The 22,644-nt window shown below is 37.6% G+C and overlaps 1 protein-coding gene across 1 annotated transcript in view; it reads right to left on the minus strand.

The window, feature by feature from the left end:
• The window catches only part of LOC114650341 (interleukin-1 receptor accessory protein-like 1), a 1,087,089-nt gene that overhangs the window by 27,536 nt on the left and 1,036,909 nt on the right, over positions 1-22,644 (minus strand). Inside the window, exons 9-10 of the mRNA XM_051926626.1 lie at positions 5,382-5,552; positions 890-934 (exon numbers count right to left, since the gene is read on the minus strand). Of these exons, the coding sequence (XP_051782586.1) occupies positions 890-934; positions 5,382-5,552 (216 nt within the window). The remainder of the gene's footprint in view (positions 1-889; positions 935-5,381; positions 5,553-22,644) is intronic.

Consider the following 22,644-nt stretch of genomic DNA (forward strand, 5'->3'; position numbering starts at 1 on the left):
GGAAGATGCAGTTATGGTTTGTGCATAGACAGAAGAGAAGCCTACGGATAAAGAAAGAATGAGTGTTGGCAACAGAAGGTAAGAGCATTGGTAACTAGGGAAACTGCACTCCCTTTGGAGAGTGTTTATTCTTTTTTCTTTTGGCATTAGTGGCTGTTTCCAAAATATTGTTCATAAAAATGATTACTTTGGTGGTCTACAAGGCAGAATAGGTTTTTATTTGCACATTTATAGGTTTTTATGTACAAACTTATATTTAGAGTAAACAACTGCATTATATTCAATCCACAACATACTCTTTGATAAATGAGAATATTTTTAAGTTCCTGTGCACATGATCAGAATCCCCCTTTATAGACACATTTTCATCAAATAAGTAGTCTTCTACTCAGAAAGTTTGTTTTTTGACAAGGATATGCCATGCATGGGTTATAGAGTACAAGAAAGCTCTTGTTTATGTGCTTATGTAAGTTTAGTTTTATAGTGGCATTCTAGAATAATAAATAACAGCTTTGCATGTTGCTCAGACTTTTATACTTGACAAGGAAACTGTGGATATCATCCAAAAAAACAATTTGCATGTGACACAGAAGATTCTTTTTTTTAATCTTTTTTATCAGACCATGGTTATACCAGTGAAAATTACTTCAGCCAAATCTGTTTTCTGCTAAAACACAATAACAGGTCAGAAATAGAATTTAAATTAACAAAATAAATGTGTTCCAATTAACTGAAAGCTGACATGCTTATAAACAAGTAATTCAGGATTTTCATATCATTCAATAACATCAAAAATCCCAAATTAATTGTTTTCCCAAAGAAGCACTTGATACTGTTGACACAAGCAAAAATTACATCAGAGGCAGTTAAAAGAGCTTTAGAAAAATACCTCTGAGCAGTCTTGTATCATCCTGGTAATGATCGCTTGTGAAACCTAAACATAAATATTTAATACTATGTTCAGAATGCAGTAGAAATGAATCAGAGAAAATGTTTGTTATGCCTCTTTTTTGTATCATTTCCCTCTATAACAAATAGTCTAAGCATTTCTTAAATTGGACATTCAAATGAAAATTACAAGTAGTGATAATCTGCAAATGTTGATTACAGCAATCAGAACACTGATAAAGAGCTTGATAACATTTCATAAATGAAAACAGACTTTAATCTCTATACATTACTTAATCAGAATCTCAACAGGACAACTGTATGCTCTGAAGTGACTGAAATAAAAGGTAGAAATGTGCATATTCTTATAAACAAGCGAGACAGTCAGTTTTATGCAAAAAATTGGACCCTGGATGACAGGTGGATAAGGGTATTTAGAAACTCTTCTGCTTGTTCTCAGTGATGCCATTTGGATCAACAGTTGGTGTAATATGGTGCAACTCATTGTTAGCCATTATTTGATTAACAATGAATTTTCATGGTTTTTAAGATATCCACTATCTCAATGCAACTAATTTTAATATAAATAACCAAATAAACATAAAATTTACTTAATGACAAAGCCAAATTAGTTATGAATTAATTCTCTTTTGTTTTATAGATAGCTTTTTGTAATACAGTAATCCCTCGCTATATCGTGCTTCAACTTTTGCGGCTTCACTCTATCGCGGATTTTATATGCAAGCATATTTAAATATATATCGCGGATTTTTTGCTGGTTCGCGGATTTCTGCGGACAATGGGTCTTTTAATTTCTGGTACACGCTTCCTCAGTTGGTTTGCCCAGTTGATTTCATACAAGGGACGCTATTGGCAGATGGCTGAGAAGCTACCCAACCACAGCGCGTATTATGTATTAAATAAAACTCCTCAAATACATTGTGAGCACGGAGGCTGTTTGCACCCCTAGAGGACACGGCCGCTCCTCAAAAAATGATGAAATATTACCTTCACATTGCTCCCTTCTTTGCTGGGCTTACATGTGGCTGCTTTGCAAGCAATATGCTTCCCGCATGGTGCTTCCCATACTTAAAAGATCAAACAGCACGTATTGATTTTTGATTGTTTGCTTTCCGCTCTCTCTCTCTCGCTCACTCGCTCTGACATTCTCTGCTCCTGATGGGAGGGGGTGTGAGCAGAGGGGCTGAAAAAAATGCTGAAAAAAGCTTGCTCCCTCCCTTGCAGCTACAGTACTTTGTCCGGCGGTGCTTCGCATACTTAAAAGCCAAACAGCCCTATTGATTTTTGACTGTTTGTTTTTCTCTCTCTCTCTCTGACATTCTCTGCTCCTGACGCGCACTCCTTTGAAAAGGAAGATATGTTTGCATTCTTTTAATTGTGAGACGGAACTGTCATCTCTGTCTTGTCATGGAGCACAGTTTAAACTTTTGAAAAAGAGAGAAATGTTTGTTTGTAGTGTTTGAATAACGTTCCTGTCTCTCTACAACCTCCTGTGTTTCTGTGCAAATCTGTGACCCAAGCATGACAATATAAAAATAACCATATAAACATATGGTTTCTACTTTGCGGATTTTCACCTTTCACAGGGGGGTCTGGAACGCAACCCCCGCGATGGAGGAGGGATTACTGTATAGTAATAGAAGTATTGTATATTAAGTATACCATTAATCACACTTAAGCTTAGTTAGTTACAGTATAACAAATAGTGCTTTTAAAGACTTGAGCATTAAAATATCCAGCAGGAAAAACACACTAAATATGTTGTGTATAAAGAAAACAGCTCAGTGCTAAAAAGAAAGACTATATAACAGTTATAAACTGCATGTGTTGATTATTGAACTCAGATTTTCTCACAAACTTCAAAGGAGACATGGAAACTACATTTTTTTCTGTTTGAGTGTGGATGTGTTTGGTTTGTTGAAAATAACTGTGTTGTGTCAAACACTGAAGGAAAAAGCTCACTTGCACAATTAGTTCCTTGATTATTTTAGGTGGAATAAATATACCATAAGACTCCGAAGTACTTCTGGGTTGTATTTTTGGAATATACCATAAGATGTGCACAATGTAGAAATGGTTTACTGAAAGGAATTGCTAGTTCAATTAAATTGGAATTTAGTTCACTAAAGTGCTTTCAATGACCTAGAAAACAGAAGCTTTCCAAAAATATGAATCAGCCACATTAGAAAGTACAGGAAATATGGAACAGCAATTTTGGCTTACTCAGTTAAAATGGTGATGCTTCACCCTGATAATAACACTGCCAAAAGGTGATACTTAAAAGAATAATTGATATCAGCCTGAGAATTTATATATTACTCAACCATATCACAAAAAAACCTAAGAAACTGCAGTGATTTTTTTATTATGCAAAAAATATATATATACTGTATATAATTAAAAATGCAACAATTACTCTTTAGTATCTTAGTTTACCACTGCATGCAGATAACAAGGCTTCAGAAATAACATTAGATATTTGGTAGTCCAAACTCTGAACTATACATAAATAAAACTTTAACAAGGCTAATATGTGATATTGCTAACTTAAAGAACATATAGAATCTACAAAGGCAGATGCTAAACCACTGAAATCTCCAGTAGGAGAATTGAAATTCACAAGTCTGGGAACTAAAAATCTGCAGTATTAATTTGATCAAAATAGCAGTGCATTACTGTTCCTGGACATCTGTTACATTTTTCCCTGCTGAAGTAATTAGTTAACTTTATTATGTAAAACACAAGCATTAAAAAAGTACTATATATGCCCATACATTAAAAACATACTTTTTAGGAAATTGTGTTGGAGGGAAATGTGTCTGGAGCCTGCCTCATTCTTACTACCCATTTTCTAAGCACCTGAATTCTCATAAGGAATAGTAATTGCAGCATTCATGAAATGAGGCATAGGAAGCCATGGCAGAATCTTACAAAAATACATATCATGGTCAAATGTTTATGAATACCCCCCTAGCACACTCGAGCTTGTTGGATATCCCATTCCTAAAACTGGGGGCATTAATATGGAGTTGATAATATGGAGTTGATATCCCATGTGGGGCTTTAATAGCATCCACTTTTCTAGGAAGGCTTTTCCCAAGATTTTGGAGTGTTTCTGTATGAATGTTATTACTTACTCCACCAAAAGAGCACTTTTAAGGTCGGGTACTGTGTTGGACAAGAAGACCTGGGTTCCGGTCAGTGTTTCAATTCTCTTGAGAGGTGTTTAGTAGGGTTGAGGTCAGGACTCTGCACAGGCCACTCTAATTGTTCCACACCAACCTCATCAAATCATGTGTTATATGGACCTGGCATTGTGCACATCGACACAGTCATGCTATTAAAGAAAAGGGACTTTCCCAAACAAAGTTAGAATTAAGCACACAATTTTCTAAATGTCTTTTTATGCTGTAGAATTACATAACTGCACCTACAGTTGACCCTGGCAGATATAGCAGAGAAGACATTTCACGACCTGATTTGGGGCAAAGGCGGCATACTATGACAGTGTCACAATAAAAGACAGTGAGCTCTTCAGTATGGCCTATTCTACTGCCAATGTTTGTGAAAGGAGAATGTATGGGTATGTGCTTGATTTTAAGTTTGTTTTTTTTTTGGTGTGGCTGAAACACCTTGACTTAATAATTTGTGTTGGGGACATGTGTTTCCAAATACTTTGACCATATTGTGTATATTTATTTCTTTCACCAAAAATTACCTGTTTTACGATATACTTGCAGTCTTAGGATTGACACCTGAGAATGGGTGTACTCTGCAAGTTTAAGGTTTTTTATTTTCTCATTTGGACTGGTGACCTTTTGATGCCATTTTAAACTGGAAAGACATAGTATTTTTTGATTTATTAAAAAATGCTGCACATAACATAATTTCTCACGGCAAATTAATTATTGTGAAAAATCAATTTGCCTTAAAAAATGACCTCATCCTTTTAACATAAACACTGTCAATAAAGAGCAACCCCCTTTAGTTTGATCCCATTTTTGCAATGATTTTTGTTAAATGGATAAGCTCAATATGCATGTTTTTGATTTTTTTTGTGTTTGCTACATTTTCAAGAGTATCTGCAAGTATTCAAATTAAAATTTATAAATTGTTGATGTTTCTCTCTGTATTGTAGCTTTCTTAATTGAACGACTGTATGACACATGGTATTTTTTCAAAGAAATTACATTATTGTAGAGTTTTTATTTTTATTTATACTCCAAAATGATCACTTTAGTTGGAAAATTTAACTGCAAAAAGGGTAGTTCAGAATTTCACAAAAATATTACTATACAGTATAGATTTTTTTTAAACACAAACTATACACTTCAGCATATTTGATGTTAAAATTTTATATTAATGGAACACAGAGGAATTAAAAAGAGAAATAAAATACATACATTTTTAATTTAATTCCATAATCTTACCCTACATCCATTTTTCAAATTATAAATAAGTACAATACTTACTTCCCGTAGGAATCAGATCTCTGTCTGGTATGAACAACTTATACCCATAATGTTTCTCCAACACATCAGGAAGGATTTCAAGGGCAAAACGCTCTTCTTCTCTGGTTTCTTGTCCCCACTGGTCCGGATCCACTTTGGTGTAAGACAGGTAAGCATCATAGTCTTTATTTTCTAAAAGCAAAACATACAAAATAATATGTGTATTTTAAAGCACTAAGTAAAGGCTATAAAAGAAATCATTCAAAGGTACGCTAACTAAAACAAGTGGGCCACATCCAAATATGTTTATATAAAGTCAATCTACATGAATGCTTGAGGGGCAACAGGAAAAAATACTAAATTAATTTTCAGTCAGCACAAAAGTACCAACTGCAGTGGAAACAATTTATGTGAAAGAGAGGTTATGGTTTGACTTCTAGAGTGGGGTGCACTACAAAAAAGAAAAATCAATGCTATGACTAATAAAATGTTACAAACATATTTTCTGTCTGATTTTAGATATTCACAATATTTAACTTGTGGCTGCTGGAATTAGAAAAGAGAACTGATTAAACAATTTAATTTTAAAATATGGTTCCTTAGATGAATTGGGGGGCTAGTGGTAATCTAATTATTGTTTTATCAATGGGTTTCTCATGGAACAGCATTTGCTTGTTGCTGTGCTCACTGCAGGCAGAAGAGAAATATGTTCACTCCTATCTTTTGAAACCTACAGCTGTTATGGATTATTTTCCAATCTGGGCATGCTTTAGATCTGTGGGGTTACGGTACTTGCTTTTAGATCTGAAACTACATATCGTAGAGTTTCACAACGTTCCTTGTTTTATTTTATTTTGTCTTTGCCTCAAATGCTCACATTAACCATTGTGGACCCTAGGGGTCGCTGTTGACCCATGAAACCCAACAGACAGACGTCCAAGACTACACGTATAAAAGCACTAAGAAAAATTTTTTAATATTTTCTTCAATAAAATGCACAAAGCACCACACACTCCACAATTCTCCAATAACAATAATTCAACAATAACAATCCTCCACTCCCAGCAGCTTCATCATCCAACCTCCCAACCTATGGCTCAGCTTGCTGGGTCTCCAACAGTCCTTTATATATTCCATGACCCGGAAATGTTTCTCCTCTTTTTCCGGGTCAAACGCCACATCATCCTCCTCAAGCATCCCGGAAGTACTGTGGGCTTCCATCCTAATGACTCCGAAGTTGAGCTGCCGGCCGTCTCTCACACCATAAATACACATAAATGACAATACAGTAACATTGTATTTAAATATTACAATGAAAAAGAATAGACTATTGAAATATATATTATGTCTGCTTTGCAATTGAAATTGACTCTCTTATACTGATATAAACTATTCAAAAAAGGGAAAATAATTCATACCATAAATTTACCTGAGGATGAAATGATTAAAGGTATTTGGCATTATCACTCTGGTATCTTAAAGGGATTGAGTACAACATCAAGTAGTGTTGTTTTTTGTTTTTAATTGATTGGTCCTTTATCTCTATTGACTGCTTAACTTTGTATATGTATGATATTTAGAAAATAAATTGCCTATTGACAATTATTATTATTGTGAATTTCCCCTTGGGGATTAATACAGTATCTATCTATCTATGTTATTATTTCTGTGATTATTGTAGCAGCACACTTCAAACACGTATCTTTCAGACTAGGTTGACTGGTGTCAATTTTATTTTAATAGATACTTTACTGTGCTTTATTTGCAAATTTATTGTTGACACTGCTGAATAATTGCCAGTATTTAGATAAACTCTTCTTTATTCAACATCCGGATCACTTAAGACTTCTAGTTTTATTGATAATATTCTGCATGATATATTGTTGATAAATGCCATTCCAAGTAAACATGATTTCACTTTTATCTTATTGTAACATACTGTATAAGACATTGGTAAATCAAGAGTGTACTGTCACATGAGTATTAAATTCAATGGCAGTTTTCGGGTCTTGAAGATTGCAATGTTGGAAGAACCAGACCATCCTGTTCGCTAGTAACTTCATTATTTTATAGCTAGATCAAATAGGAATGTTAAAATTTTTTTTTTAATAAAACAGTTTATTTTACATGGATAGGTGCTGATTTTAAGGATGGTGCAGCCCATCAGAACTGACAGTCCTACCACTATGTAATATAGTCTTACTGGAAAGCTTCTGAATTTTCTAAGCATACACAAACAGAGCATATAGTAATTAAAAAATTAAACTTTGCCAATGTAGTGCTGCTTTATCAATGTTTAACAACACTGATAAATAACTTTTCTAGTTATGCGATCTTAAGAAATTAAGTTCTGGCCCCACAAAGAATAGGTAATTGGTGAGTGGTTGGCAAGCAAACAAACTACTGTAAGTGGTGCCCCACTTTATATTGTTAATCCCTCGTAGACAAATTTCCCTGCTTCACATAAACTTCATTTTGTCATTTTCCTGTATATGTTTAAAATATTATAAAAACCAATATGTGGTGGGTTGGCATCTAGTGGTCATTGATTGGAACTACGGTATAGTATTCAGAAACAGACAATATAATGATTATGTAACATGACTTTCCTAATGCTCTGGAAAAGACTCCAGCTTCCAGTACTTTATTATTGAAGAAAACATTGGTTCAGAAGGCTGATTATTTTGTACGTAATATATACAAAACATAAAAATATAAATGGAAAAATGGATGGGGCGGTTTCTAGTTCCAAACTTTGTATTTACTTTATTGCTCCATTTTAAGAGAGTAAGACTGCCTAAGTTAATTGTCTGATAGAATTATTCCCTACTATTTTTATAGGCATCTACACCTAATATACTTTAGAAGGTGAAGTTAACTTTTCCATTTTCATAATGATTTTTTATAAACTTGTTTTTGGCGCAGATGGTGCATTTTATTACATCATTTGGAATATAATTTGTAATGTCTTGAGTGTTTTAATTGGTAAAGCCATAGTCCTTAACATACTCATCAATGACACTGCAAACAACTGTTTTATTACCTCAAGTGGGTTTCACTTTTCCGTCTGATGCATGCCATTACCCAGCATTTGGACCTTTACACTTAAGGACCACCTTAAGTGTCTCCAAGTCAACAAGAGTCTCTAAGTTTAAAAATGTAAGCATATAACATAATTTTGCATAGATTTTAAGAAAATCCACTTTAATGAGAAAGTAACATGAACTTTCACGAATAAAGAAAAGGTATTGCAGAATTTCAACATGTAAAGTAATATATAACAACTATAGACTATAGGTAATACTGATGAGAAAAACAAGAATAATGTAGTGTGACAAAATCACTAGGGGGCGTAGCAGCCACCCAACCCGACACAGACAGACGCAGGAGGCACACTTATAAAAACACAAGTTTTTAAATTTTTCTTCGCTTAGGTGGAATGTCTTCCCCGTCCCCACAACACAGTCCAAATTACAACCCGATATTTCCTTCTCTTATTCTTTTTTTTTCTCCTCCACTTCTCCTCAGCAAGCTTCGTCTCCCTCCTCCTGACTCTGGCTCCCAGAGTGGTGACTGCTGGCTCCTTTTATAACACCCCTGGAAATGATCCAGGTGCTCTGTTGACCTAATTCCGGCAGCACTTCCGGGTGTGGTGGAAAACCCACCCAAGAGGGCTCAGCAGCTGTTACAGCACCCCCTGACAGCATCCCCAGGTCCCAACAAGGCTGTAGGTAACTCCAACTCCCCTGAAGCCCTGCGGGAATCCGAGGCACAACTGCAATCCATGGGGGCTGCTATCTAACATTGTTTTTGAAAGGTCTACATTTACCTGGTTGCAGTTATCTCAATAAAAACTTTCAAACTATTTCTTTTTAAGTGAAGAATGGCTTTTCTGAGCCATTTTTGAATTTAAACAATTATTTTTTGAGGTTTCTGGCATTTACTGATTCATTTGTTTAATATTTAATGATTTCAGTTGTATTTATTAAAACATTTCATATAATTTACTTTTGTTGACATACTGTATCATCATTTATTAAACAGAATGTTTATTTTAGAAAAGATATACAGCTTTTTCTGTTGTCTCAAAAGACTATAGAACTGGCTGAAAAATTACAGCATGCTGAAATGTTGAAGATTCCTGTAAGTAATGCAGTTCCTGAGGCAGCATTAAAAGACAGACTTGAATTTAGGTAGATGTCAGAACAAATGAGTTTGATGAAGTGATGTCACTTCCAATACACTGTCAGAGGGCTGAAAAACACTTGTCAGGGGGAAGTGAATGATTCCAGGCTACTAGATCAACCCTGAAATATCAATCCTGATGTCCTTAGAGTAGTTCATTTAATTTCAACACATCATATTCTGCTCTGTACTTCAAAAATTTATATATATATATTTTTTTTTATTTCTTACTATATTGAGAAATTGTTCTGTGTACTGTACTGTATTGTATTGACCCCCTTCTTTTGACACCCACTGCACGCCCAATCTACCTGGAAAGGGGTCTCTCTCTGAACTGCCTTTCCCAAGGTTTCTTCCATTTTTCCCTACTAGGTTTTTTTGGGAGTTTTTCCTTGTCTTCTTAGAGAGTCAAGGCTGGGGGGCTGTCAAGAGGCAGGGCCTGTTAAAGCCCATTGCGGCACTTCCTGTGTGATTTTGGGCTATACAAAAATAAACTGTATTGTATTGTATTGTATATATTTCCAGAGTGCTGGTATTTAAACATATCAATATACTGCTACAGTGTAACAGTTTTTCTAGGGTTACCCTATCAAGTAAGGACATTTCCAGGTACTAAAAATGAGTACAGAATAGCCATTTGTGAAGAGCACAGGTTTAAGTACAAAGAATGATTGACAAACCCTGCAGTCACTGAAATACCCTGCACCAGAGAACTACTTAAGCACATTTAAATTATAACAGGACCTTATGTCACGCTACTATACTCTGGAATTACCCATTGGTGTATTACGAACAACCTGTTAAAGGGAGAAGTACAGCTTATGTATGAACCAACTAAAATATGAATATAGTTGGAAGCCTTTAGTACATGGTACTAATGTTAGATTAGCATTGTAAATTTGTTCCAGGTATTTTATGAGTGATCCTTAGAGCTCATTTGATGACATTTTTACAAAAGCCAGAACCAAGATAGATATTTTAGTTGAATGTCATTGTTATTGTTCATTGAGCAGAAACCCTTCCCTCAAGGGAACATGTAATATTGTACATTTATAAACTAATAAATTCCTGAAATGCAAAGAAATGTTCCTTCTGTTGCACTGTTGCACTTACAAACACCACTCACATATCAAGCAAAGACTTCTAGAAAGTGGTGTCACATTTCTTTTTTTTTTCCTCATTTCCAAAAAAAAAAACCTGGGACAGTACATAATATTCAAATAAAAACAGAAAGCAGTTACCTGAAAATGATCTGTAACCAATATTTATGTTTTAACTCATAAAATTAAAATAAATTCATAAATATAAACTAATTCCAATTTTGATGCCTGCAACATATTTCGTTAAATTGGGACTGGCGGCTATTTACCAGTTGAATGTGTCAAAAAAACCTTTATGGAACTTTCCTCAGGTAAATAGGTTGTAAGACCAAATCTTATAAAGTTAATGTTTAGTGTTAAATTCTTAGAAGTGTTTACTTAATTTCTATAGAACATCAGTTTCTTATAGCTGTTCAGTATAGCCTTTAACCCCTGCAAGTTAATATGAGATAGAACTTTCTTGACTATATCTGCCAAACAGAGTGTTAATTAACCCAGTGAGGAAATACTCCTACTGCTAGCATGGACTGCTAGATATGATTGCAAATAGAATAGAAGATGGAATAAAGTTTTCTGACCGTGTTTAATGTGCTTATGTGATTAATTTGCCTAACGTGCCTAAAGTACATCTGTATGACCAAATTTAGAGAAATGAAATAAGATTTATAAGCGTTAAACAGAACTTTTCTTTAATATCAATTTTTTCTCTATCTTGGTGTGAACTGTTTTTCTTTGAAATTTTACTAAAACATTTAAAACTAGCCAACCCGCGGCGTACCATACGCCGCATAATCAGGCCGCTTTTTTAATGATTTTTAAGCACAGGGAAAAAATTAACATTTGAAAAATCCGGAGGAGAGGGGAAGGACGCCCATTACGCCCCATCCGTCATGCTAGTCTGTTGATTTCTCGTTCAGTAACCTGTGAGTAGTGATGGGCGGGGTGAAGCGTCGCAAAGCATCAACACGTTTGAAGCAATTGTGTCGGAAATTGTATCGAAGCTTCGAAGCATTTGACACTCACCTCTCTCGTGACACCTCCTGGCCATTTTCATTAACGTTACAGAAACTTATGATATACTTCAATGACGTCTGTTAAAAGTCGTATTGCTTTTATTTTTTCGTAGCTAGAGACTGACAACGAAGAGAAGGGTTCGTCATCAGCTTCTAGTGTCTGATGTTTAAAAAATATAAATATAACTAACGCCGACAGGCAGAATGCACTATACGATAGCAAGAGTTAAACAAAATAAGACGCCTCACCTCATGCATTCCCGGCTCTTTCAATTAGTATTTACTTTTGCACTGTATCATTATAATCGCACCTGTTATTAGTATTATAATTAACCCTGATCTTTTCTTGAGATCACATTTAATAGCCTTAAATGTTTTCTTTGGTCTGTCTTAATTAAAACGGAGTAGACAGAAAATAAAGGTTTATCCCTGTACTTTGCCATGATATAGGTAAGCACATTTGAGAAAGAAAATGTGAAATCCTTAAATCACAGATGTCATTATTCGATCAAGTATTAAAATCTGCAGTGCTTCGAAAGCTGGACATAGTGTCGAAACCTTAGTATCGAGCGGCCCATCACTACCTGTGAGTCACGTAGAGTTTTCATTGTTGTTTGCGATTCTGGCCGCTTTTCGCGTACTGAGTTGTTCCGGAGTCACAGTTGAGAAACAGTTTTTTAATGTCTTTTAAGCACAGGGGAAAAAATGAACATGTGGCCCAGTGCATTCTTTAACTGCCTTGTGGCGCTGTAGTAGTACGGCTGCTTTGCAGTAAGGAGACAGTGGAAGATTGTGGGTTCGCTTCCCGGTTCCTCCCTGTGTGGATAGCAAATTATCCGCGACAAACAAACTGTTTTACACGCTGCAAACCAATCCGCGCCGCTTTTTCAATGTTTTTTAAGCAGAGGGAAAAAAGTGAACATTTGCAAAATCCGTAACGCTGCTTTCAGTAAGTACAATGCACACGCGTTTAATTTGTCAGCCCTTCGAGTTGCTAATTAACTAACTAACACCCACCCACTCAGCTTGTGTGAAAAAAATGCGCCAGTTCTTTCATCATTTTGTTGCAGCCTATCAAAGACTTGCTGATCATGTTTTGTAGACTCAATATATATTGGCTTTTCACTCAGCGCGAGGGCGCGCATTCATCTCGGATTATTACATCCTGCTAGACTAATCTGCTACACGGCAGCGTTTGAAAAACCGACTTATCCCGGATGAGTTTCACCGGCATTAATGATTAGGAATCTGGTTGGAACAAAACCCTGCAGCCACAGGGGTTCACCAGGACCGAGTTTGGCAAACACTGCTGAACAGAGACGAAACCGACTCAGGTGAGGAGTGGGGGTGGGCAAAGTATTTGCAGCTATTGATTATTCAGTGTTGTTTGTCTGGGTGTCTGATCTGCTCAACAGGATTATAAATAAAAGGAAAACAATGTGAAGGCAATGTCACAGGTGATCCTGTGGTATAGCGGGTCCACAGCTCCCCTTCAAAAGCCCATTTTTAAATAAATAATCATCGCACTCACAGTGTAGCGAGGGGCGTGGAAGTGTGGCTGAAACGGTTTGAGGGTAGACTCGTGCTTCGGGCATTTCTCCTTTGTGCAGTGTGTGAGCGAGCGAGCGAGTGAGGAGAGAGAGAGAAAGCCGGTACGTTAAGAGTGAGCGAGAGCAGGCTCGAAGGCAATGTGTTCCTGTGGTATAGTGGGTCCATAGCTCACCTTCAAAAGGCCATTTTTAATCAGGCGACTGAGAGTAGTGGAGTCAGGCACAGAGAAGGTCAGCTGCAGAGAGAGCATCTCGACTGTTGCAGGGCCTGAAGCAGGTGAGACGCTAATGAAAAAGAGGCACAGGGCTTATTGGTTTTTAAAGACTGCTTCCTTCATTGTGTTTTAACTTCAGTTTTAAAGGATTGCGCGACTCTCTCTTGCGCTGCCTGTGTGTGCCTCTGTCTCTCTGTGGCGCTGCCTCTGTGTGTGTGCGTGGCTCTCTCTTGTGTGTGTGTGTCTCTCTCTGTGTGTGCGCGCGGCTCTCTCTCTCTCACGCTGCCTGTGTGTGCCTCTGTCTTTCTCTGGCGCTGCCTCTGTGTGAACCAAGATTCCACTGAGGTTGACTAATGAAAAGTCAACGTGGCTCAGAGCTGCAAGTGGACTGTGGCACAGACAAACAGAAATGACGGCATGTTTTTCGGCATGTTTGGTGGGCGTGACTGTGATTTTTTTCGTCGTATCCAATGGTCTAAGAGTTGGTGGGCGTGGCTCCTTCCTGCATGCACCATTGGCGTCTTACTTGTCGGCGGTTTAGTGAATCCACGCCCCTTCCGGTGTGCTTTCCATGGTCGGCTACTTGTCTTCTGGCTTAGTGAATTATATATATATAGATGATTTTTGGTCTGTGGAATCATTTGAACATGCGTTACACTGGTGCTTGAATCATCCTATGAAACAAAACATGGCTGCACAACTTTGATAAATTTGTAAAAACACAGCTACATAGGTGATTAGGTAACAGATGATACTATCATGATTGGGTATAAAAGGAGCATCCCCAAAAGGCTCTGTCATTTACAAGCAAGGATGTGCAGAGACTTGCCAATTTCATCTAAACTGTGTGAGCATATGGTTGAACAATTCAGAAACAACATTTCATAACATGATTGCAAAGAATTTAGGGATTTCACCATTTGTAATGCATAACATCATTAAAAGATTTGGAGAATCCAGGGAAATTGGAATGAGTGAAGGGCAAGGTCACAAACCAGTACTGAACATCCATGATTTTTATAGCTTTCAGATGGCACTGCATAAAAAAAAACAACACTCTTCTATAACAAACATAAACACATGGGCTCGGGAGTACTTAGAAAAAGCATTGTCAGTAAACACAGAATGTTGCAGCATCTATAAAAGGAAGGTAAACTTATACTATGCAAAGTGAAAACAATATATCATTCAATATCAAAAACACTGATGACCTTTTTGGGCTAAAGCTCATCTGAGACAGATTTACACAAAGTGTAAATGTGTGTTGTGGTCTGATAAATCCAACTTTCAGCTTTTGTTTTTGGAGAAAATGGACATTGTTATCTCAAGACCAGAGGATAAGGATCATTCTTTGCTATTCTTTTGTTAGTTCAAAAGCCAGCTTCTGCCATGGTATGGGAATATATTAGTGCCTATGGCATAGTAAGCTTGCTCATCTATTTAACACCACACATTTAATACCATTAATGCTGAAGGGTACATAGTCATATTGGAGGGTCATTCCATTTGAAATCAAATGATTTTCCAGAAATCCCATGCACTTTGGTCTTAAAAAACACCCTGTAAAAATTATTTTGATGTAAGATCCATACTTTCTAAGATACAGTCAATTTTGTGAGGGGAGAGGGGTGTCAAATATGACACAACTTTATTTTTTCATTGATTTTGCAAGAGCATATCTCAAGAACTAAACCCCCTAGCAGGCTCAAATTTTGCATACTGGTACCTTTACAGGTATAGTATGTAACAAATCAAAATTTTTGGTCCAGATGACATCGCTTGGTAAGAGTAGACCTTCAAAAATTGAATTTTTTTTTTTTATGTCTTTGGCTTTGCCATGTTTAGGCTTTCAGAAAGCATATATATCTAACAGCCTGCTGAAATATTTTCCATGTTTACATACCTATACAGGGATTTTCAAAAGGTTATAAACAAACAAGAAACTGCATCATGGTTTTGACCAGCAGATCTCTCACATGTGAAAAATCATTTTGGGTGTAATTTTCAGACCAGCTTAATGCATTGTGGGAATGTCCAGACATTTTAAAAATTATTTTTCCTGTATCCTACATGGTCCATTCTTTCTCCAAAAAAATACCAAAAAATGTCTTACCTTTCTTATATGAATCTTTTATTTTTATTTTCCATTCTAAACATGGGTTAAATTTACCATTTGTCAGTAATGATAATCATCAAGTTCTTCATCACTAACTTAGGTACAGGATTAATGGAAAAAAATAAATCACCAAAGGCACATTAAGCACAACACATGGAAAAAAACTGCTTGATATATCATTAAATACAATACTAGTTAAAATAAAATGTTAACATCTTGGTATTGCAGCATCAGGAATGTGACCCATTTCATTTTGTTTTCAATCGAAAGTACATAGCGTAGGGCATCTTTGTCTTTAAGTTCAAGATGGTACTGCCTCCCACTGACCATTATTGGGGCACTAAGCAGTGCAATGACACACTGTAATAGCACCCAATATATGTCTATTAAATAACAAGACTGATTAAATTACTCACCTTTATTTATATGTATTAGAAATTTAATGCTTGTCCCCTTCAATATACTCCCCATTTGCACTAATACATTGCTGCAGTCTTGTTTTCCACTGGCCAAAGGCGTGGAGCAAATCAATTTCTGTCAGCTGTTTTAACACATTTGCCATTTTCTTCTTTACAGCATCAACTGACTCAAAACATCTCCCTTTAAGCACTAATGTAACTTTTGGGAAAAGATAAAAGTCGCACAGTGCTAAATTGGGTGAATATGGAGGATGTTCAAGTGTAGTAATTTGCTTGTCGGTCAAAAACTGCTTTACAGAAAGTGCTGTGTGAGCAGGCACATTGTCCTGGTGAAGAATGAAATGATTTTCCCACAGTTGCGGCTGTTTTTTTCTGACTTTTTCTCTCAGCTTTATCAAAACTTCCTTATAATAATGCTGGTTAACTGTTGTGCCTTGTGGAACCCATTCGTCCAAAATTACACCCTTGATATTGAAAAACACAATGAGCATTGCTTTGAATTTTGACTTGCTTTGACAAGCTTTTTTCATTCTTGGTGATGACGGTGTTTTCCAGTGCATTGACTGTATTTTGGTTTCAGGATCATACTGGAAGATCCAGTATGAATCAAGTGATTACTTTATGAAACAGGTTTGGATCTGTGTCAGTTTGCTGCAGAATATCAACACAACATTCCTTGTGACGTTCTTTTTGCTCTGGTGTGGTAACCCTTGGGACTATCTTTGCACAACTTTTAAACTTACCATTTTTTCAGCACGCAACAGAAAACACAACCAAACTAAATGGCGACTCACAATCAACTGAATGTCATAGAGTGTTGCTGCTTGTCATGCAGGTTCAGATATGTTCAAGGTCACCACGCATGCAGTTATAACCGGTTCTGACTGTTTTGTTTACTAGGTGGAATCACAGTCTCGTTATTTAATAGACACACCTCCGTATTGTCTCTAGGTGGCCAATGTAAAAACTGTACAGGATAGTTTGGATGCATGAAACATGTCAGGATGTCTGATTCCACTTCACTCTTTTTCACGAATTACACAAATCCAACATTTTTCATCATACATTCACCTAACATAGCCTCCAATAGGACACTGGTCTAATGTGAGGAATGCATCTGATCCATCAGGAGTGTGATTGTGAGAGGGCAGGATCTCAGCTGCCGCTTCAGTGTTGAATATTCGTACAGTCAATTGATTGTCTTCACCAGACATCTGGCTGACTTTGAGTTTGCCATTTTGTTGAGTATTCTCAAGTACTCTTTTGGCCATGGAGAATTACATTCTCTGTTCAGCAATATGATATAGAACATTGTCATTTGATATGAAAAAAAGTTTGACATTTTTGATAACTTACTGATTGAAAACTCAATCATTACCATTATTGACATATGGCACATTCAGCCTATGTTTAGGATGGAAAATAGACATGACAGATGTGCATATGTGTTTTGAGAAAGAAGGGACAATGTAGAATAAATGAAAAATATTTAAAAAAACTAGCAAAATGCCCGCGCTTCGCAGCGGCGAAGTACTGCTTTAAAATTTTTATTAAGAAGAAAAATAAACCTTTTTAAACTGAGGGAAAATATACCAATATTTGGTGTTTGTTAAGGATCTCTTTGTATACCACGTTGTCAGTTCAGCTCTCCGGTTGTACTATGACCAAGCTGTGTGCTGAGCTTACTCTTGAGCATGCAACGTATAGTTGGCCATGTGAAAAGCAATCTTGCCTCAAATCAATACCAACCTATGTAGGGTCTGTCCCTGAGACTTATTAATTGTCATTGCGAAGCAGAGCCTTACTGGAAATTGGAGGCGTTTGAATTGAAATGGGTTTCATCGATAACTTCGCATCCAGCTTTTGAGAGTTTAAACATTCATAAACATCAAAGTGTCCACTACTCAAATCGTCACCTGTGAATTTAAGATGTTTAAGAGGCATTGGCGGTTGTCCAAAGGTGTAAAATATTTGGCCATTTCGGTACACTTGAAAGCGACAACCAAACAATTCAGCGGCAGCCATCAACTCACATGCAGAACCATATGTGAAGGGCTTAAACATTTCACTCTTATAGTGCTCCGGTGTAGTATAATTATCTCCTGTACCGTCATCAGTCCACACCTTGAACCCGTCCCAGTCATTCAATACATAAGACACAATGTTTCTCTTGATATCAAGAGTGAGCCTGATATGGCCATGCAATATGTAACACAGAGAATGGAAAAGGCAGTTGCCATCTCCGGGCATGGAAACCACTCGGTAAGTGACAGTTCTTTGATCAATGGTGATCACCTTAATAGACATGTTAATGGGGGTACGGTTGGAATGATAAAGGAAATGGGTACCTGAACAATGTAAACTAAGTCTAAAATACCTACACAATAACTATAATCGTAATAAATGAACAATAAAACAGTGGAGAAGCCATGGATTAAATAAAAAGGCTGCAGTTATCAGCAGGGAGACGTGAATACCGTGGCGAAGCAAGGAAGGGAATGAAGAGACCGGAGCGACGGACGGCCTTATATAGGCAGGCAGCCAACTACGTGGGAGGCGTGGAGATGGGGGACCCAATGCCGCCTCATACTGCGACCGAGCTGCAGGCTATGGACGTATGTCAGAGTGGGACAGTTTTACATTTTTTTGTGCACTGGGTGGTTCCATTAGGCACCCACTGTTGGGACTGGGGGGTGAGAAGTTAAAAGGCTGTCTGCAGGATGTATTTATTTGCTGTACTGCAAAGGAGTCACCACTTTGAAGTTTATGGCTGGTTGAGATTTACAAACAATACCACGTGTGATAACAGAACTGCTGCTTCCTTGGAGGATGTCTGTATTTACCTGACTTGGAAATACTGGTTTCTAATCAGCATATCTGTACTTATTAATGTTTGGTAACCATACATTTTGTTAACTTGTGTTTTCCTTAATTGTTAAACCCAGGCAATTTAGATGTGCCATTGATTAAACTGTTTGTCCAGGACTGACAACAGCAGGGACTGAAGTAAATATAAACTCCTGGGCAGCAGAAGGCAGGAGGAACAGTCCACAGGAAACGCTGCCAAGACACTCGGACAGGGCACAGGGGCTCGCAGGCAGACAAGGGTACCTGGCTGGCACGACGTGAGGCACAAGGACGGCAACACTTCCAGGGAGGAAGAGACAGCTCCACAAAGAGACGCCAGATGTGGGTTCAGCGAGAGAGGGAATCTGCATGAAAGGACCCAGCAAAGCTGACAGACGAGAAATGAGGCGTGCCTAGGTCCCAGCAACACAAGGAGCCCAGAGTGGAAGAAAAAGGAACAACGAAGAGACGCTGACAGGGAGTCAACAGTTTGACACCACTTCTGTAGGGGAATGAGTGTCCGGGGAACAGAGTGCATCCATGGACAGTTGAACGATTAAGTGTTGGGGTAACACAGTGAGCAACTTGGACTCTGCACCACTAAAGGTTGTATCCTCCAATTCTTGTTTTTACAGACTTTTAGAGTGTGAACTGTGTATTTTCCTTTTAAAAAAAGGAAATTAATTCCTGATATGTTTAGGTTCTGTTATGTTCATTTATCTTTTTAATGTACCTTATATTGTCTTGCACAATAGAACTTACTGTTGCTTTTTTCTGAAATTACTGTTGTGTCTTTCATTGTGTGTTTACTCACCGCCCAATTTAAAGAAACCTGTGTGCTATTATTGGTAAATTTCAGGAGTTCCCAGTCTCTTAATAAAACTGGGTGGTGTAGTCGGATATATTAATGGTGTCTAAGTTAGATTACCTGTAAGTGTGACCAGACACCTGTTACATGTATATATGTACGTAAGTAGGATTCAGTTAGTGTTGGGAACCCGCGTACCAAATTTCTTGAAGATGGGCCCATAAGTAACAAAGACCGTTGCAAAGTTCAATATGGTGGCCGACAGTGGCATCATACCACCGAAATACATACATCAGTTTCGGTTAGCGCAGGGAAGCTGCCTACCAAATTTCGTGAAGATGGGGCCATAAATAAGAAAGTTTAACATGGCGGACGTTGTTGACCGTTACGCGTAGAATTTCGAAATGAAACCTGTTTAACTTTTGCAAGTAAGCTGTAAGGAATGAGCCTTCTACCTACACGGGAAGTTGGACAATTAGTGATGAATGAGTCAGTGAGGGCTTTGCCTTTTATTAGTATAGATTATCTGTGCATTTCCACATGCCGTTAGGGTGCTCCGAAAATGAAACCCAAAATTATATTTTGGATTCGAGAGTTCTGCTGTTCAAACCCTGATACAGTTACTTTTCTATTAATTACTTTTTATCTGAATAAGAAAAACATCAAAAGTCTGTGTCGGTTACAAATATGTGTTTCTGAGGCTTAAACATAGCTAAGCCAGAAACTCAAATTAAATTTTGGTCAATTTCATGGGGCTGCTTTGACCATGCAGGATTACCTGGACCAAATGTTTTAATTTCGTCACATACTATATCAGTGAATGTACCAGCATGCAAAGTCTAAGCCTTCTTGGTGGTTCAGTTCTTAAGCTATGGACTTGTGAAATTTGATGAAAAAATGAGGCCGAATAAAATCCACAACCCTCTCCCCTGGCTGTATCTTGGACAGTATTGATCTTACATCAAAAATATTTTACAGGGTGTCTCCTGACTAATATGGGTACACCTAGCAATTTTTCCAGAAGTGTGTGGGCCATTAGATGATTTGACATGGAATGACCTTGGAGCAACATATGCTGCCATCTAGACAATGTCTTTTCAGGGATGTCCTTGCTTACTTCAGCAAGACAACGGCAAGCCATATTCAGTGTATTACAGAAGTGTGGCTTCACGGTTGGAGAGTGCAGGTGCTAGACCTGCCTGCTAACTGTCCAGAAATTTCTTCTATTGAAAACATGTGGCACATTATGAAGTGTAAATACGCCAGTGGAGACAGTGGGAAAAAAAACACTTTCAGCATTACAATAATTAGTGTTTTCAGTTCCTAAAATATTACTGAAAAAGAAAAGTTTATAGCCTTGTAAAACCTGGCCACACTCTGGACCAGGCAGTCTAAGAGAAGAATTACTGTATTGTCTATAAGACATTATTCTGATACCAGGTTATGTGAATTAACTGCTTGTGTTTTCTATTTTGTGTAACATTTTACCATATTTCCATTTTATAATGTACAGGGCTCATTCACATGCCAAAAACCTTTATCTTTGTTTTTGTATTTTATTATACAGTGATCCCTCGCTATATCGCGCTTCGCCTTTCGCGGCTTCACTCCATCGCGGATTTTATATGTAGGCATATTTAAATATATATCGCGGATTTTTTGCTGGTTCACGGATTTCTGCGGACAATGCGTCTTTTAATTTCTGGTACATGCTTCCTCAGTTGGTTTGCCCAGTTGATTTCATACAAGGGACGCTATTGGCAGATGGCTGAGAAGCTAGATTGCTTACTTTTCTCTCTCTCTTGCGCTGACTATCTGTGATCCTGACGTATGGGGATTGAGCAGGGGGGCTGTTCGCACACCTAGACGATACGGACGCTCGTCTAAAAATGCTGAAAGATTATCTTCACGTTGCTATCTTTTGTGCAGCTGCTTCCTGAAACGACATGCTGCACAGTGCTTCGCATACTTAAAAGCTCGAAGGGCACGTATTGATTTTTGACTGAAAAACAAACTCTGTCTCTCTCTCTCCCTGCTCCTGACGGAGGGGGTGTGAGCTGCCGCCTTCAACAGCTTTGTGCCGCGGTGCTTCGCATACTTAAAAACCAAAACAGCCCTATTGATTTGTTTGCTAGAGATTGTTTTCTCTATCTATGTGACATTCTGTGCTCCTGACACGCACTCCTTTGAAGAGGAAGATATGTTTGCATTCTTTTAATTGTGAGACAGAACTGTCATCTCTGTCTTGTCATGGAGCACAGTTTAAACTTTTGAAAAAGAGACAAATGTTTGTTTGCAGTGTTTGAATAACGTTCCAGTCTCTCTACAACCTCCTGTGTTTCTGCGCAAATCTGTGACCCAAGCATGACAATATAAAAATAACCATATAAACATATGGTTTCTACTTCGTGGATTTTCTTATTTCGCGGGTGGCTCTGGAACGCAACCCCCGCGATGGAGGAGGGATTACTGTACTTACAATAAGCAAAACATATTCAATGGCTTTATATAAAAACTTTTCATTTGCTTGAATTTAATTTCTTGCATCTGTAAATGCACTGTATTTTAATGAAAGAGCTTACCCTTAATTGAAAGCATTTTGAAAATGTATTATATGCAACATGAAACAAATGATTTTCTTTTTAACTCAGTCTAAAAACAACCAGATGCAGGTTGTAGCAGATGTAGCGCTTGTCCACCTCTCGAACCCTCAGGTACCACTCTTGAGACCAGGTGAAAGTACAACAATCTTTTATTTCCTTATTGTACAGTGCACAAAGCACTCCACACTATTCATATAACCAATAGCTCTCTCTCTCTAACCAATCCTCCACTCCCAGACACTTCGCCCTCCTACCTCCCAGCTCAGCTCAAGTGTCTGGGCTTACCCAGAGTCCTTTTATAGCCCCTGACCCGGAAATGGTTCCAAGCCAAACCCACAAGTCCGTTTTCCTTCCGGGTCAGGGCAAACAGTCCTTTTCTTCATCCCGGGAGCACGTCGCTTCCTCCAGTCACGTGACTGTGACGCACT

This window comes from Erpetoichthys calabaricus, chromosome 4 (genome assembly GCF_900747795.2).
Source record: "Erpetoichthys calabaricus chromosome 4, fErpCal1.3, whole genome shotgun sequence".
In the NCBI taxonomy this organism is placed as follows: Eukaryota; Metazoa; Chordata; class Cladistia; order Polypteriformes; family Polypteridae; genus Erpetoichthys; species Erpetoichthys calabaricus.